The following is a 15,005-nucleotide window of genomic DNA, read 5'->3' as shown; positions in this document are numbered from 1 at the left end:
TTTTAGAGTAGCTTTAAGCATTATTCAACAGATTGAAACCCTATTTGTGAACGTTAACAATGCGATACAAACGATAACAGGAAGGTGGCACTGCAGTTGCTGCTGCTTCCTCCTGTTTGAGGTGTTTTGGTACGTCAGGGCTTCCGTTGGAAGTGGGCGCTTTGCGGTGCGAGCAGCGAGTTGGTTCATTTGTTCGTGATTAACGGTTTTGCACCAAGAAGGTATGTGAATATTTATATATACATATATAGTCGAACATAGCCTGCGGTTTATTTAACATCTAACATGTTTAATGTGGTTTAATGAGCCTCAAAACTAACGATTGCTATCCAATGAACTACCGTAGCACAGTGCTAACATTAGCCAGCTTGCTAACAGAAAGGTATTCACGGCTTTTAATGTCATATTTTCCATTTTTATCCAGCTACTCATGTCGTCGGACGCCCTGAAAAAACGAAAGTCCAAGGTTCTCCGCAACGAAGGAGGAACCCCGGAGATGAAGCGGGGTCGAGCAGATGCGGACCAACAGGTAAAGTTGAGGAGAAGATACACGACTCCTCGATCACCTGTGTCATTATCAAAGTGGCTTTGGGTAGTAATGCACAGACGTTAGTATACATTTTAAAATTAAAGTATTTAGACCCTAATGTGCTAAGCAGTGTCTGCCCTTTAAAGTTGATACAGTTAAAGTGGTCCTTTTACACAAATACATCTTCTATCTGAATTAGATTTTCAAATGGAAGGTATAGAGACTGTTGAATCAAACAGCGAGACTCTTGTTTAAAATAAACCTGGGTCATTTTCCCTCAAACCCACGATTTCCAACTTCTAACTTTAATGAGGTTGTTTCCACTTTTTTCGCAAAATTCTGATTTAATACTCTTTCAGTACAGGAGGAAGAAAAGCTCATATACTTTTGAAGTATTTACACTACTTAGTGTAGTGGTTCAGACCAACAGAGAGACGGGGACGCTGGATTTACATGGAAGCATGTTGGGAAAATGTGAAGAAACGAGCAAAAACGTAAAATGAGCAGCATCTGGCTGAGTGTCTAAAGGAGTCTCACAGGCCTGATTGTACACTTCAAGAAAATTTATAATTCTTAACTTGTTAACAACACAAAAGCAGAGCATCTGGGTGAAGAGCTACCAGATTTTTTTTCTGTAATCTTAAACTTCTTTACACTGATACAATGGGGAGTTTCACTGATTCGGCCCACATAAGATCAAAGTGGGCTTTTTGTGGCCCACCATGTAAAATGAGTTTGACACCCCTGTGTTTTCCCTAGAAATTTTAAGTAAAAGTATAACATACCTGCTTCACACTTTAGTCTAACAGTAACAAAAGTATCTTAACCTTGTAACTCTTCAGGAGCTGCACAGTGTTGTTGCATAATGAAATTGAAAAATATTTTCTACATGGGGTGTTCAAACTTTTTAATCACTTGCTAAAAGCTCCTTTTACCAGCATGTACCCGAATTAGTAATTTTCTTCCACAGTTTGCTCTTCCTGTTAAACAGAACACAACTAACAAGTGTAGGTAGCATTGTTTGTTTGAGTCACTCGTTTATCTTTGGGCCGCACCTCACCAGCTGCTAGCATCTCCTCCTCACATGCCTTTGTAGACTGGTTGTGCTCCATGATGTGTTTTTGCCTCAACCTTAATGGAAACAGAGAGTTTTTAAACTGCAGTTAAAATGATCCAGGAGGTCAGTTCCAGCTGAAGGGGTATATTCTGCCTGTGTGTTTTATAATGTGGATCCTACATTTTATCCTTAGAAATTTAGAGTTCACTCAACAGCTTTCAGCAATTTATAATGCTGTCTTTGTTCTGGATCTATACTGAAATACCTTTGAATGATGAGCAGTTTTAAAAAGGTGTTTTATATCCATCCTTTATACTGCAGCTCATCTCATCTCACAGCATATTATAGACCAAAGTATGAAATGAAAAATATATCACCTTTAAGTCATATTTAACCTAGTCACACTTAGACCTCTCAGAGCAGTTAAATAAATGATATCAAGTTTAACCATGACTAATATCTTATAGTTATACATCCATCCTCTTCTGATTAGTGTTATCAGCCCCCACCCCCCGTTTGAACCTTGTACTCAATATACATTTATGTCATATTGTGGCGGGGCGTGGCCTGCGGTGCCGTGCAGAGGAGGCGGACGCACCTGCACGGCATCCGCAAGCCACGCCCCGCCACACATATATTTACTTACTAATTTATATACTTTTTTGGCCAGGATGTGCGTGTGTATCATGAGGAGGTGGAGCTTGATGGCAGGGACCCTCAGCAGGACTACCTCCAATACAAAGAAACATGTGAGAGTCTGGCTAATCTCATGAGTGAGATCCAAGAGCTTAAGGCCAACGGAGCTAAGGACGGGGTAAGAATGTGTCATTATATGCTGATTTAATGGCAAACGATTCATGTACAGCAGACACCTTACACATAGAGTTTGTAGTATAAGTATATCTAAAGCACCATAACATTTATTGTGTCTTTTCTCAATAATAATGAAGGGTGACTGGTTGTATGTCTCCTCAGTGTGCAGAGGTTGAGAAGAAACGTATGCAGAGCTGCATCCACTTCATGAATCTGAAAAAGCTCAATCGACTTGCTCATATGCGTCTAAAGAAAGGCAGAGACCAGACACACGAGGTAACTCCCACGCAAGTCTCAAGCACTCTCAAGTAAAACCAAGTAACAGCTTAGGTTACTATCACTCTTTCATTCGCTTACTAAAAAAGTGCTGCCTCAAGCCTCCTTTGTGCTGACCTCGAAACCAGAACTGACCACTGAGCACTTTGGTTTCCTTGTAGCACCTAACAGTAGCAGCTGCCTCTGTCAGCAATCGGGGTTTTTATGCCTTTGGATTTAGTTTGTTAGTCTTAAGACATTTTCAATCAAACTTCAGTATTGTATTAAGCATCTAAAAATATTTACTTAAAGTTTGCGAGTCAACTTTAACAATCTCTCTGTCTCTCCTCAGGCAAAACAGAAAGTCGATGTGCTGCACCTTCAGCTGCAAAATCTGCTGTATGAAGTCATGCATCTTCAGAAGGAGATCAGCAAGTGTCTGGAGTTTAAGTTAGTAAAAAAAAAAAAAAGGATTTCATTTAAAATTGCTCATTGGTTTTCCTAACTTGAACTTACAGAGAATAATTAGAATAGCGTTTGTTGCTTATTAGTTCCCTTGTTTTTAGTTTATACTTAGATTTTCAGAAATGTATATAAATGTCTCACAGTAATAATGAGTACTCGTTTCCACATTCCAGGTCTAAGCATGAAGAAATTGACTTGGTGAGTGAAGAAGAGTTTTACCAGGAGGCACCGCTGGAAATTTCCAGGCCTCAACTCACAAAAAATGACCCCCACCAACTCACACTGGCGCGACTGGACTGGGAGCTTGAACAACGGAAGAGGTATTTAAAAAACAAACAAACAAACCACAAGGCAGAGTGAAGGATTTGTGCCTGCACAAAGCATTTGCAGCATGCTGTGTTTAAAAACTAATTTTCTAATGGATAATAGGGACACTGAACACTTGTTAACAGTCTGTTGTTGGATGCAGGTTGGCAGAGAAATACAAGGAATCACTAGCGTCAAAGGAGACAATTCAGAAGAGCATTGAGGTGAAGAAGGAGCATCTGAGAAGCTTGCAGCCAGGTCTTAATGCCATCATGCAGGTATCATTGCTGTGTTCATTTATAGTTTGTAGTCTAAAGAAAAGTTCAGCGGTGTTTTGTACTTGTTGAGGTGAATTTTTAACTGCCGTGCCAACAGTTTACACCACGTATGCCTCCTATGTATGCTCACAGGCCTCCCTCCCAGTCCAGGAGTTCCTGTCTATGCCTTTTGAACAGACTCAGAAGCAGACGGAGATTGCCCGCCATCTGCCTCCACCTCTCTATGTCCTGTTTGTTCAAGCAAATGCTTATGGCCAGGCGTGTGGTGAGTAAGGATGAGAGACAATGATGTTTTCCAAGACAAAATATTAGTTTTTCTTTAAAGGATTGAAGTTTGGATCGCTTTGATTTTATTGCAGACAAGAACCTGATTGTCTCAATTAGTGGGGATGTAGATGAGGCCAAAGCCCTGTCCAAACCTCCAGAAGATTCCCAGGGTACAAAGGCACACATTTAATCTATGTATAACACACAGACGACTCATTTTGGGATTCATCAACAAACCTAAAACTGTGTATTCTGGTTTTATTCAGATGATGAGAGTGATTCTGATGCAGAGGAGGAGCAAGAGAAAACTGTGAGTATCAGGCACTGCTTTACTCATGAACGAACACACACACACTCAGGACACTGAGGTCTATTGTTAGTATACAAATCACTGCTCTGGACACATGAACTGTCTCTGAAGCCATAGCTGTCATGCATTGACTGGCAGCTATTGATCGGAGTGGCAGTGGGGGTGTTCTGGGAAATATTTACCGAGAATGGCTCGGTGACTGTAACCGGATCTTAGGTTTGTATTTGATTGTGTATACAGTGTGTATTTCTTTTGTTCTATCTCCATGTTTGAGCTCATCTGGAGTACTGTTTGCTTTTCAGGCTTCCTTTTGGTATTCTTTTTAAATGTACTTGCCGGGGGCTAACATTTTAGAGATGCTATGTCACTGGAATTACGTCTTTTATTTATTATTTTTTTCTTTTTTTGTCTTTTCATTCAATTGCTTTTTATTGTCCATTTGACAGAAGAGAAGAAGGCCAACTGCAGGTGGCCAGCTGGATGATAAAAGGCGAGAGATGCTGAAGAGGCACCCTCTGTCCCTAGGCATAGACTTGAAGTGTAAAGGTAAGTCTTTCTGTGTGCTTCATGTCCTTGTTGGCAAAAGCATTCTCTGTATTCACACAGCATCCTTCAACCCAAATATTTGCAGCCCCTTTGTGCTCCAACCCTTGTAAAGTGACCATATATATATGGTGCTGTGCAACTGTACACCTATCAGATGGCATGTGAAACAAAGCAACTGTGGCTGTGACATGACACCACTTGACCCTTGTGTTCCCTCTGCTGGCGATATATGGAATACAGTGACAGATTATAGGGAGATCTGCATTGCAGGCGTAACTCTACCTAAGGGGGGGTGGAGGGAGGAAGTGAGGGGGAGGCGGAGGGATGGAGGTGAGAAAGATGCTTGCAGCCTTGTAGTTCTGCAGCACCTACAACATCTTGTAAGCAGTTTTTCTCATCACCGCTCTTTGTCTGACTTCTGCTTTTATTTCTGGAGCCCCTCCTTTCCTCAGTTATCCTCTCTGCTGCCAGCTGCAGCATTCGGTCTAGTGCAGTAAAAGCAAAAAGTGAGCGGTGTAGGTGTGAGTGAGTGACAATGTGTCACTGAGTTCACCGTGACTGCAGAGAGTGCAGCGAGAATGATGACCATCGGTGTAGCCGGTATCCCATAGGTGCCATTAGCTGCTGCCATGACCAAGGCCTGTTATTGCTCTGTAATGCGCTGCAGTGTAATATAAACCCAGAGGGGCTATCACTGGCAGGATTAATGAAAAGATTGAGTAGAGAGAATATAAGATTAAGATAGCAGTCCATTAGTGTAACACCATGTGTTGTCATCCTTGTGTCTACAGATGGCAGTGTACTCCATCTTTACTTCTACTACCTGATGAATCTGAACATTATGACTGTCAAGACCAAAGTGTCCACCTCCACCGATCTCAACACGGCCATCAGCGCAGGGTATGTGTGTAAACGTAAGGATTTGGCTCTCTCTCTGACCATGACAGCCTTATAAAAAACCTAACAATGACTTTTTTTTCCCCCAGGGAGCTCCTGAAGTCAGACACTCTCCTCAGCTGTCTCTACACCAGCGACCAGGGACGAGAAACACCCAATCCAGCTAACCGCTACCAGTTTGATAAAGTCGGGTAAGGAAGTAATGTTCATGGTTGATGTGGTGTGTACTGGATTACAGCTGGCTGAATTAACCTATAAGTTATTTTTAGGATCATTTCCTTTGGCGATTATGTGGAGGAGCTGGGCCATCCCTACATGTGGGTTCAGAATCTCGGAGGACTTCATTTTCCTAGTGACGCTTCGGAGGTGCGTGTGTGCTAACCTCAAGTATACACCATGTGTTACAACTGTATAATGTTAACTTTTGCTAATTTTTTTTTTTTTTTTTTTAGGGTGTGCGCGTGGGTAGTTCACTGAGTGCGAGCCACATGGAGAACACCATGAAGCTGCTGAGGGGACGAGTCCAGTCCCGCTTGGCTTTGCACAGACAGTTTGCCTCTTTAGGTATGTTATTTGTTTACAACCTTGCACACTGAATCATCCTAATGAAGAGATTGTTAAGTTTGTTTGTGCTCCCGTCATCAGAACACAGCATCATCCCCATCTCCAGCGAGTGTCAGCACCTTTTTCCTGCCAAGATCCTTTCCCGTTTGGCACGTTGGACCACAATCACTTACCAGGAGTACTTGGTAAGTGAAAACAAATTGTCAAATGATTGTACTCAAATGTAAAGAAAGCATTAGTTAGAAGTGTGACTGATTTTGATATTTCCTTTCTTTTGCAGGAATTTCCATATACACGTCATGTGACTGAAGCTGGGCTGGCGAAGGAGACTGATCTCTACTTTATGGGAGTGGTTGAAAGAGGCACAGGTAAATCCTGTCGCTGACAGCATAACTGAATATTACTGATGTTTTTTTTTTTGTTTGCTTTGAATGTGATTCTATACGCAAACCCATCTGTGTCTCTTTCAGCTCGTCTTAATGCTGCAGTGGTGCTGAGTCCCAGATACCCAGAGATATCTCCTGTCTTCTCCCTCTCTCTGAGCTGGAAGGGAGAGCGCAGCGGACGCACTGACGACAACCTTCGAGTATGAACATTTCAAAACCTCTCAGTATGATTGTTTATAAATACAAGTCATTTTTCACTTTTTGACTCCCCTTTTTCACTTTTAAGGCCATGGAGAGCGAAGTTAACGTGTTCAAAAACGAACTACAAGGACCACGTCCTGGGCACCAGCTCCTGACCAATCAGTTTGCACGACTGTGCGTCTGCCTGGATGTTTATTTGGAGACAGAAGGACAAGACGACAGCGTGGAAGGACCGCGAGAGTTCCCCCGTGAGAAGATGTGCCTACGCACTGTCAGGTACAGTTAGAGAAAGAAGCGGGAAACTTTTTGATACATTTGGTGAAAGATTTTATCTCTGACCGCCGGTTTGTCTCTTTCAATGCAGGGGTCCTAATCGTCTGAAGCCGTTCAAGTATAACCATCCTCAGGGTTTCTTCAGTCATCGCTAAAATTTGTGTGCACATAATTGTGTGTGTGTGCGTATGTATATAATTCTCCTTCTGTAGTTTATCACTCTTAACTCCCTCAAGATTACCTTTGTGACTCTTTGACACACAAGTATCCTTTTTAAACACTTCATACCAGTTTGAAAATAAAAGAACATCCTATTTTCTGGAATGAGTTTGTCTTTTTTTGTCTTCCTTCGCTGCATACAGGCTTTGTTATGCACACAAAATGTTTCTGTTTTATCCCCTTTCCTTCCTCTCCACCCTCACCTCTCTGAGTGCTGCTCTATTTATAGGTGTCGCTGATTATTATGCCATTGTGGTTCAGTGCTGGTTATAGCTGAGTCATTTCCACAGAGGATCTCTCGCATTGAATAAAATATTTGGTCTATTGTCTGCTGTTAGCCTTTGACTTCTCATTTATCATCATAGTTTCAGTAAAGAGCAACTGGTTTTCATGTAGGATACTGATCCTCAATTTCTGACTTTATGCTAAAGTCAAGGAAAACAGTCATTTAATGATTAGCTAGCTTTAGCTTTATAGAAGAATCTCTCTCCTTTGCTCTTGTGTGTTGCAGCAAAGGTCCAGCAGCAGGTAATCGAATCTAGGAATCCAATGCTGCACAGATGCATGGAAATAGATGCCTGTAATTACAAGAGAAAGGAAGCATTATTTATTGGAAAATGGGCAGTAAATGCTAATGGTTGAGATGAGATTGGTAAATGGTACAAAATGATTCAATAGATTGAGAATACTGTAAAGTTTATCAGTGGCACAAACATGAAGCCCAACAGATGAGTGTCTGTTGGCTGTGCAAAGACATGGGAGCATCTTACAAGCATATTGTTGAGCCAACTTATCGCCATTTGGAGTTAAGAGTCACCACTAACCAGTACAAAGTTGTGAGTGATCGTCTATGATGAAATGTGAATACTGAAGTGTTTTCCAGTGTGTCGTGGTGGATTGGTTTGCACTGGGTATGAACGCACCACCCAGCCACTGTGTAGAGTGTGCATGTTCCCCCTGTACTCCAGTTTCATCCAACAGGCCAAAGACATGCACGTTAGGTTAACTTGTGATTCTAAATGGGCCGTAGGTGTGAATGTGTATCTCTGTTCGCCCTGTGAGAGACTGGCAATCTATCCAGGATGTACCTCTCCCGCCTTGTGACAGCTGGGATAGGCTCTGCGACCCCAAAGAGGACGAGCAGTTAAAATTGATGAATCTTATATTGGTTCACTTTTGTTCAGTTTGCACCGAGAGCAGTCACATTTAGTAATGATGTAAATGTTTTGGAAAAAAATAAACTTTACAGAGTACACAATCATCAATAAAACAATCAATTTCTGTTTAACAACAGATGGCAGTGACAGCAGTCAAAGCAATCTCCGTCTTCTGACTCTGGTTTTTTAATGACACGGTCGCTGATCTCATTAATACACAGCCATCTATTAGATGCAGTGAAATTGGATTACAGGGGGGTGCAGTCGTGCCAGGAGAGAGAGCCTCACAATGTCAGCCAAAGTGTGTCCAATGTCAGTGTTTCACCAAGAAAGAGAAGCTTTTGGTGATGGCACAAATCTAACAGTTACCTGCTTTTCAGTAGGATGGTAATGCATGTCTTTTTCACCAGCACTCATTAGGAAATCCTATTAAAAGTAACCGCACATTTTTTTTCTGTGAAACAAAAGAAATCTCTGAATATTTCAAAATATTACCAAACCACAAGTGACAGAGGAGGATTTGCATTTCTTATTAATTTATACGTTTCAAAGCAAAAGCCTGCTCTGTCTAATTTTATGGCTGTGCCAGTAGGACAATTTGATCATTCTGGTGATTTTTAATTAACAATCCTAAGATAAATGTGGGTCCTCTGCTCCTGTTTGTAATGAGACAGGCCTTGAAAATGAGAGAGAGAGTCTGTGCGAGCCGGCGACACTGCTCTTGATTTATACATGAACACGGTCTGTGGGACGTGAGGAAGGGTGCAGCAGCTGTGGAGAGTGGGTACAGCTCCCCCTCTCCACAGCCGCAATGCAGTGCAATAACTCGCAGCGTTTACCTTTTGGCATCGCACCTCGTAGAATTTCTCTTGACACTTTATTAATCTTCACTTTAATGAGCTGCGGATTTCTGCATACATGAAGAAAAGCCGCCAAGCCTTGTGTGCTTCATTTTTCATTCTTTATTTTTGTGTTTCATATTGCATATTCTCAGCAGTTTATACAGAGCACAGTCATCATTGTCCTAACACTGCAGACTAGAAGAGTGAGACACTCCAGTTCACCTGTAAGGAGAAGCTGCATTAAGGTGCACAACAAGCAAAATTCAAGTCTTCCTTATTTATTCATTTGTAAATATAACATTTGTGTTTCCCTAAATATAAGTTTTCATATTCAATATCTGTGACAATCTTTAGCTAGACATTGGTTTGACATCTCTACCCTTGAAGGCTTGCGTAGGTGCAGCAGGGTCCTCCTGCCCCCATCAGCGGGAATCCTGTTTAAATGCACTTGATATTGATTAAGGGCAGTTGTCACATTCTGATAAAGAGTTTAAGAGCATTCTGCATTCACTACAGTCGTACATCAGAAGCATCAGGGGCATATAATGGCCATACGTAGGGAGCGGGGGGGTATTTGCTACAGAAATCACTATTGCTTACATACTGTTACCTGCTTGGCTTTGGGCATTTTATTGCCCATCTGAACTGCTGGGTACATCCAGCTTCTCTTTCTCTTCAGTCACTTTTTGCCCTTTCCTCACCTCACCTCCCTCCATCACAGATCTTTGGCATCTCCTCCTCTAGCCCTGAAACGCAGCATTTTTGTCTTACTTCTTGGGTTTCTCCTCCTTGCTTTCCTTTGACTCAGTGCCAGAAGATTTCTCAGCCTTCTCCGTCTTTGCTCCTTCCTTCACCTCTTTACTCTCTTCTTTACTAGCCTCCTTTTTCTCCTCTGGCTTCTTCTCCTCTTTCTTGCTATCTTTTTTCTCAGGCTCTGCTTTAGGCTTCTCTTCTGGCTTCTTCTCCTCTGTTTTTTTCTCCTCTGGTTTCTTCTCCTCTGGCTTCTTCTCCTCCTTCTTGCTCTCTGTTTTCTCAGGCTCTGCTTTAGCAGCTGGCTTTGCCTCAGGTTCGGCCTTCTCTGATTTAGGAGCAGAGGGCTTCTCCTCCTCCTTGGCAGGGGGAGTACTCTCTTTAGCCTCAGACTTGGGGGCTGGCTTGTCCTCAGCAGGCTTGCTGGGAGTTACAGGTTTTGAAGCCTCTTCCTTTTTTGGTGTTTCCTCTTCTTTGCTTTCTTTCTTTGTTTCAGGTTTGTCCACCTTCTCTGGTTCTTTCTCTTTGGGTTCCTGCTTCTTCTCCTCCTTCACAGGCTGCTCTTTCTCCTTCTTTTCCTCTTTGACAGGCTGAGGCTTCTCTTTTTTCTCCTCTTTTTCCTCCTTTTTAGGGGTGTCTTTGGCAGAAAATGGTTTGGCCTTCTCCTTCTCTGGAGACTTTGGTTCAGGGCTCTTGGGAGGAGGAGATTTGGACTCAGGAGACTTGCTGGGTGGGGATTTGGACACGGGTGACTTTGACTCATCTCCTGCAGGAGACTTGGCTGCAGGGGACTTGGCAGGTGATTTGGGCATTGGGGATTTGGCTGCTGGTGATTTGGCTTCTGGTGATTTTTGTGGCGATTTAGATTCTGGTGATTTGACAGTAGGAGATTTAGATTGAGGAGATTTTGAAGGAGGGGAAGCAGCTTTTTCTGGAGATTTGGACTTTTCTTCTTCTTCACCTGCCTTTTCTTCCTCTCCTTTCTCCTCTTCCTCTCCCTCTTCTTCCTTTTCCTCCTCTTTTTCTTCCTCTCCCTCTCCTTCCTGCTTCTCATCTCCTTTTTCCTCACCTTCTTCTTCACCCTCTTCTTCTTTGGTTTCTTCACCCTCTCCTTCCTCTGCTTCTTCTTCATCTTCTTCTTTCTTTTCCTCCTCATCTTCATCTGCTTCCTCTGTCACCTCCGTCACCTGTGTTTCATCTGTCTGTTCCTCTACAATGACTGTATCAGAGATCTCTTCTCCTTTTACTTTCAAGTGGGCAGAGATTCTGCTTTCCAGGTAGGAGTATGGGCCTCCACCTGACACAAAGCGATTCTCCTCTCCCTCCAGTAGTTTCCTGTTTGGAAGACAAGAACACAGAGAATGAAAATGTTAATCACTTTTAGCATAAAGAAACCAATTTAAAGTTACATTTTTTAGATCCCAACTAACCTGTAAGCAGCAATTTCGATATCCAGAGCCATCTTCACATTCAGAAGCTCCTGGTAATCTTTTAGCTGGCTAGCCATCTCCCATTTTGTAGTTTTTAACTCGTTGTCGAGCTGATTGATGGTTTCCTGCAAAACAAACGTAAACATCCTCTCTGGTCACATATCATTCATCAAGTGTCTGAAAAGAGATTTGCAGTATTGGTGCATTTCTGCTTTTTCTGCATGTCTGTGCTGATGCCTTGCCTGTAGTGAGTTGAGGTCGTCTTGGTGTCTGTCTTCACTCTCTATACGCTGCCTCTCCAGTGACTCCTTGGTTCCTCGAAGAGTCTCCAGCTCAATGGTGCGGCTCTGGAGCTGGCGGCGGTATTCTGCAATCTCTTCTTGGGTTCCACGGATTGCATCCTGGTTAGACCGAGCAGCCTCGGACAGATGCTCCATGCGCACTGTGGAAAAAAACGAATTTTAAAAAGTACATAACATGTTTAGAAATCACTTTTAATTAAGATAATTGCCTGAAATATGACACATATGCATACTTTTAAAAGAAAGGGGAACATTTTGAGTCTAAAGACGTAGGCCTTTTTTTTTTTTAACTGAAAATATTTAACCATTCCTGCTTTAGAGAACAGACAGTTACTACAAAGAGCCTCTGTAACCTTGACACTGTCCAGCTGCCAGTCAATAGTCTGACTCAGCTCCCTCCCGCATCCAAGCATGAATAAACCACTGCTGCAGTCAGCTGGACTCAAAGAAGGTCAATTTGTTTGTACCTTTTACTAGCTGTACCAGGTCAAAATGTACACCTACTGAGAGGGATTGGGTATAGACCAATATGTCCTTTGACATACCCAAAACTACAATGCGCAGGAAACCCTTCTGGGCCTTCAAAGTTGTCAGCAGTGTGTTTATGTAGCACCATAAAAGTCAGAAGCGCTGTGTCTAAGTGCTGCTCACAGTGGCTGTAAGATCATGTCTCACTTATTGCTTTGCTAGTAATTCTATGCATCAGATCTACGTCCAGGTGCTTTTATTAATCACATCAGCCAGGAGAAGATGGCTGTAAAAAGCACGACCGACTGATGAAACATTATCAGCCCGCCGCGACCTTGAAAGGTACTTTTCTACTCGTGGAAGTCCAGGGTCAGATCCATCAGCACAGCAAAAAGAGAAACATGCAGTGAACACCCACTGTTAGCCGGCAAGAGTGCAAATTAATCGTAGTCTCTTCTCTGTGTGCCACCTCACCTCTGCAGGGCTGGCCTTTAATTTTTTTTTTTAAAAGGTCACTATGCCGCAACTGCGCAGTCATAGAAAAGGGCACCAACTAAGATAAAAGGTAAATTATTGATATTATTTAAGTGATTATTATTATTTTATGTATTTATTTGCGCATTTCAAAACTGGTTATCTTGCTTCTTTCGCGTAATTCGTCACTTGTAATTTAACCTCTAAAGTTTTCGATGTGATAGATGAATAAATGTTATCAACCAACATTCCAACGTAACAGTCGGAGACGCCTCAAATAAATCCCGATGTGGATCCATGTGGCACACTTCAGCACCACGGACAGCGGACAAACATGACTTTACGCACGGAGACTTTTGATCGTTTCAATAAACTTTCCTCCTCTTTTTTGATCGGACTCACCTTTGAACCACTCCTCGGCGTGCACCGAGGTCTTGGATGCGTGACTGTCCAGCTGCGAGCGGATCTCTCGCAGTGCGGTGGTGACGTCCGCCTTCAGGGTGTCCCGCATGTCGAAGCTCACCTGCGCGCTCTGAATCTGCTCCAAGAGCTCCGCCACTTCTTCCTCGTGGTTCTTCTTAAGAAAAGCGGCCTCCTCTTCCAGCGCACGGAGCTTCTTGTCTAGCTCCAGGCGTACCAGCCGGCACTCCTCGACGTACTTTTTCATAGCGCGAGCGGCAGCCTCCAACTCTTCCCGGTTCCGCGCTTCATCCTCCAGCCTGACCCGCAGGTGCTGGATGTCCTCTTCCAAGTGCTCGTGCTCCACAGCCGCGCGGGCCTTCTCCCCGGTCAGCTGCTGCAGGAGACCCCTGAGGTCACCCAGTTCCCTCTCGTAGTGCTCCCCGACCGAGGCGCGCCCGGCTTGGTTCTGCCGCAGCGCCGCCGCTTCAGCCTCCAGGTTGCGGTTGTGCATCTCCAGGTTGCGCACCTTGTCGATGTAGCCGGCGAACCGGTCGTTCAGAGCTTGCAGGATCTCTTTCTCGCTCTTCCGAGTCATGTCGCCGTTAAAGGTCTCCAAGCTGTCGATTGAGGATGGCTGGCTGTAGGTGAGGCGACGGCGCTGGGAGTGAAAGCCGCTGGAGGACACGGAGGCGGGCCGAGCCTTGCGGTACGAGCTCGGGCCCATGAAGTGATGCTCTACCGTGAAACTCATGTTGGCTGGGCCGGTGAGAACTGACTGCAGTAGGAGGGAGAGCGATCAGCTTTTATAGGAGGGAGGGAAAAGACAGTAGTCAGCACCAAGACACGCTCGTTTTTAAAGAGATACCTTTTCCTCAGAAAACTACCGGCTGTGCAGGAATGGCAAGACGATACTCGCTCCCGTTAGTGTAGGATCCTGATGATAAGTATGTATTTTGAAGGCATTAGAGGTGTTGATGAGGGGATACTTTACTGACGGAACAATCCTAAATATTGGGACTATAACATGCGATATGTTTTTTAAGCATCCAAAACTGCACCTGGAAAAATCTAGGCGATGTTTCAAAACAAGATTGTAATATAAATAATTTTAACCATATTCACAAATGCCTGCTTCTGGGTTTCTTTACACAGTTTTAAAATATATATATATTTAAAAACACATGGGAATACTGTGGGCATACATGTGGCTAAAGTCTTGGTGGACCTTCTTTCTAATATGTTTCTTTAATAGGGACAACTCACCTTAATAATAAATACCACTTTAAAATGTGACAAACTGTAAATGATTTTAGCAAATTTGCTCATTTCCATCTGTGACTGATTGTGTGGGTGTCCACTGTGTTCTGCTGATGCTCTCTGTAGCTTCACTGCTGCAGTGTGAGTTTGCAGATCCACAGCCATACCCCCTGGGACTCAACTCAACTGCTGGGCCATTGACAGACTCCTTCTTTTAGTACAGGCACACACACAAAGAATATTTCCTTCTTTCCCCTTTTCAGAAAGCAGCTTCCCGTCACTTAGTTTCTGCTTCTTTTTGAGAGAGCAATTTTAACATGTGCAGAATCTGATTGCAAGTCTGTGTCATTTGCACACAAATGACACAGAAACCAAAAACAGCAGCATGAGTTACACTGATACAGCATTCACAGAAACCCCAAACAGCTGCCTCTGCTGATCTAAAGAGATGTCTGCTCTGAGAAGAGGAGCAGTTCTGAAGAGCACATACAGCACCTATTGATCACTCAGGGTGAGTGAGTTTATTCTACCTTAAAGGGAAACTGTAGGCCTCGCCT

General features: G+C 43.3%; 2 protein-coding genes across 2 annotated transcripts; one reads left to right on the top strand and one right to left on the bottom strand.

Annotated features, from left to right (window-relative positions):
* The first annotated feature begins 110 nt into the window (after nucleotides 1-110).
* Nucleotides 111-7,471, top strand: thoc5 (THO complex 5). The gene is made up of 20 exons (XM_084946636.1): nucleotides 111-221; nucleotides 425-529; nucleotides 2,257-2,400; nucleotides 2,562-2,675; nucleotides 3,007-3,104; nucleotides 3,293-3,439; nucleotides 3,589-3,703; nucleotides 3,836-3,968; nucleotides 4,063-4,140; nucleotides 4,237-4,280; nucleotides 4,727-4,826; nucleotides 5,618-5,726; nucleotides 5,813-5,914; nucleotides 5,993-6,089; nucleotides 6,176-6,287; nucleotides 6,369-6,472; nucleotides 6,568-6,655; nucleotides 6,758-6,873; nucleotides 6,960-7,150; nucleotides 7,239-7,471. Exons 2-20 carry the CDS (start codon nucleotides 431-433, stop codon nucleotides 7,300-7,302), a joined length of 2,055 nt encoding a protein of 684 aa, XP_084802762.1. The 5' UTR covers nucleotides 111-221; nucleotides 425-430; the 3' UTR covers nucleotides 7,303-7,471.
* Nucleotides 7,472-9,470: 1,999 nt separating this feature from the next.
* Nucleotides 9,471-14,067, bottom strand: LOC146376100 (uncharacterized). The gene is made up of 4 exons (XM_084946944.1): nucleotides 13,192-14,067; nucleotides 11,788-11,987; nucleotides 11,546-11,670; nucleotides 9,471-11,450 (listed from the first exon to the last, which is right to left on the bottom strand). The coding sequence occupies exons 1-4, from the start codon at nucleotides 13,940-13,942 to the stop codon at nucleotides 10,133-10,135; spliced, it is 2,394 nt and encodes a 797-aa protein (XP_084803070.1). The 5' UTR covers nucleotides 13,943-14,067; the 3' UTR covers nucleotides 9,471-10,132.
* Between the last annotated feature and the right edge of the window lie 938 nt (nucleotides 14,068-15,005).

The sequence above is a fragment of the Perissodus microlepis genome, chromosome 12 (assembly GCF_051167445.1).
Source record: "Perissodus microlepis isolate ML-2025 ecotype Zambia chromosome 12, ASM5116744v1, whole genome shotgun sequence".
Taxonomy (NCBI): Eukaryota; Metazoa; Chordata; class Actinopteri; order Cichliformes; family Cichlidae; genus Perissodus; species Perissodus microlepis.
This window is presented reverse-complemented; position numbering and strand designations above follow the sequence as displayed.

Excerpts from the sequence above, each read along its gene's own strand:
- thoc5 (XM_084946636.1), top strand. The coding sequence starts at position 431 with ATGTCGTCGGACGCCCTGAAAAAACGAAAGTCCAAGGTTCTCCGCAAC. Across the intron at positions 2,401-2,561 it reads CCAACGGAGCTAAGGACGGG|TGTGCAGAGGTTGAGAAGAA; the intron begins GTAAGAATGTGT and ends ATGTCTCCTCAG. Across the intron at positions 5,915-5,992 it reads TACCAGTTTGATAAAGTCGG|GATCATTTCCTTTGGCGATT; the intron begins GTAAGGAAGTAA and ends AGTTATTTTTAG.
- LOC146376100 (XM_084946944.1), bottom strand. The coding sequence starts at position 13,942 with ATGAGTTTCACGGTAGAGCATCACTTCATGGGCCCGAGCTCGTACCGC. Across the intron at positions 11,988-13,191 it reads CGCCGAGGAGTGGTTCAAAG|TGCGCATGGAGCATCTGTCC; the intron begins GTGAGTCCGATC and ends TTTTTTCCACAG. Across the intron at positions 11,451-11,545 it reads ATCGAAATTGCTGCTTACAG|GAAACTACTGGAGGGAGAGG; the intron begins GTTAGTTGGGAT and ends TCTTCCAAACAG.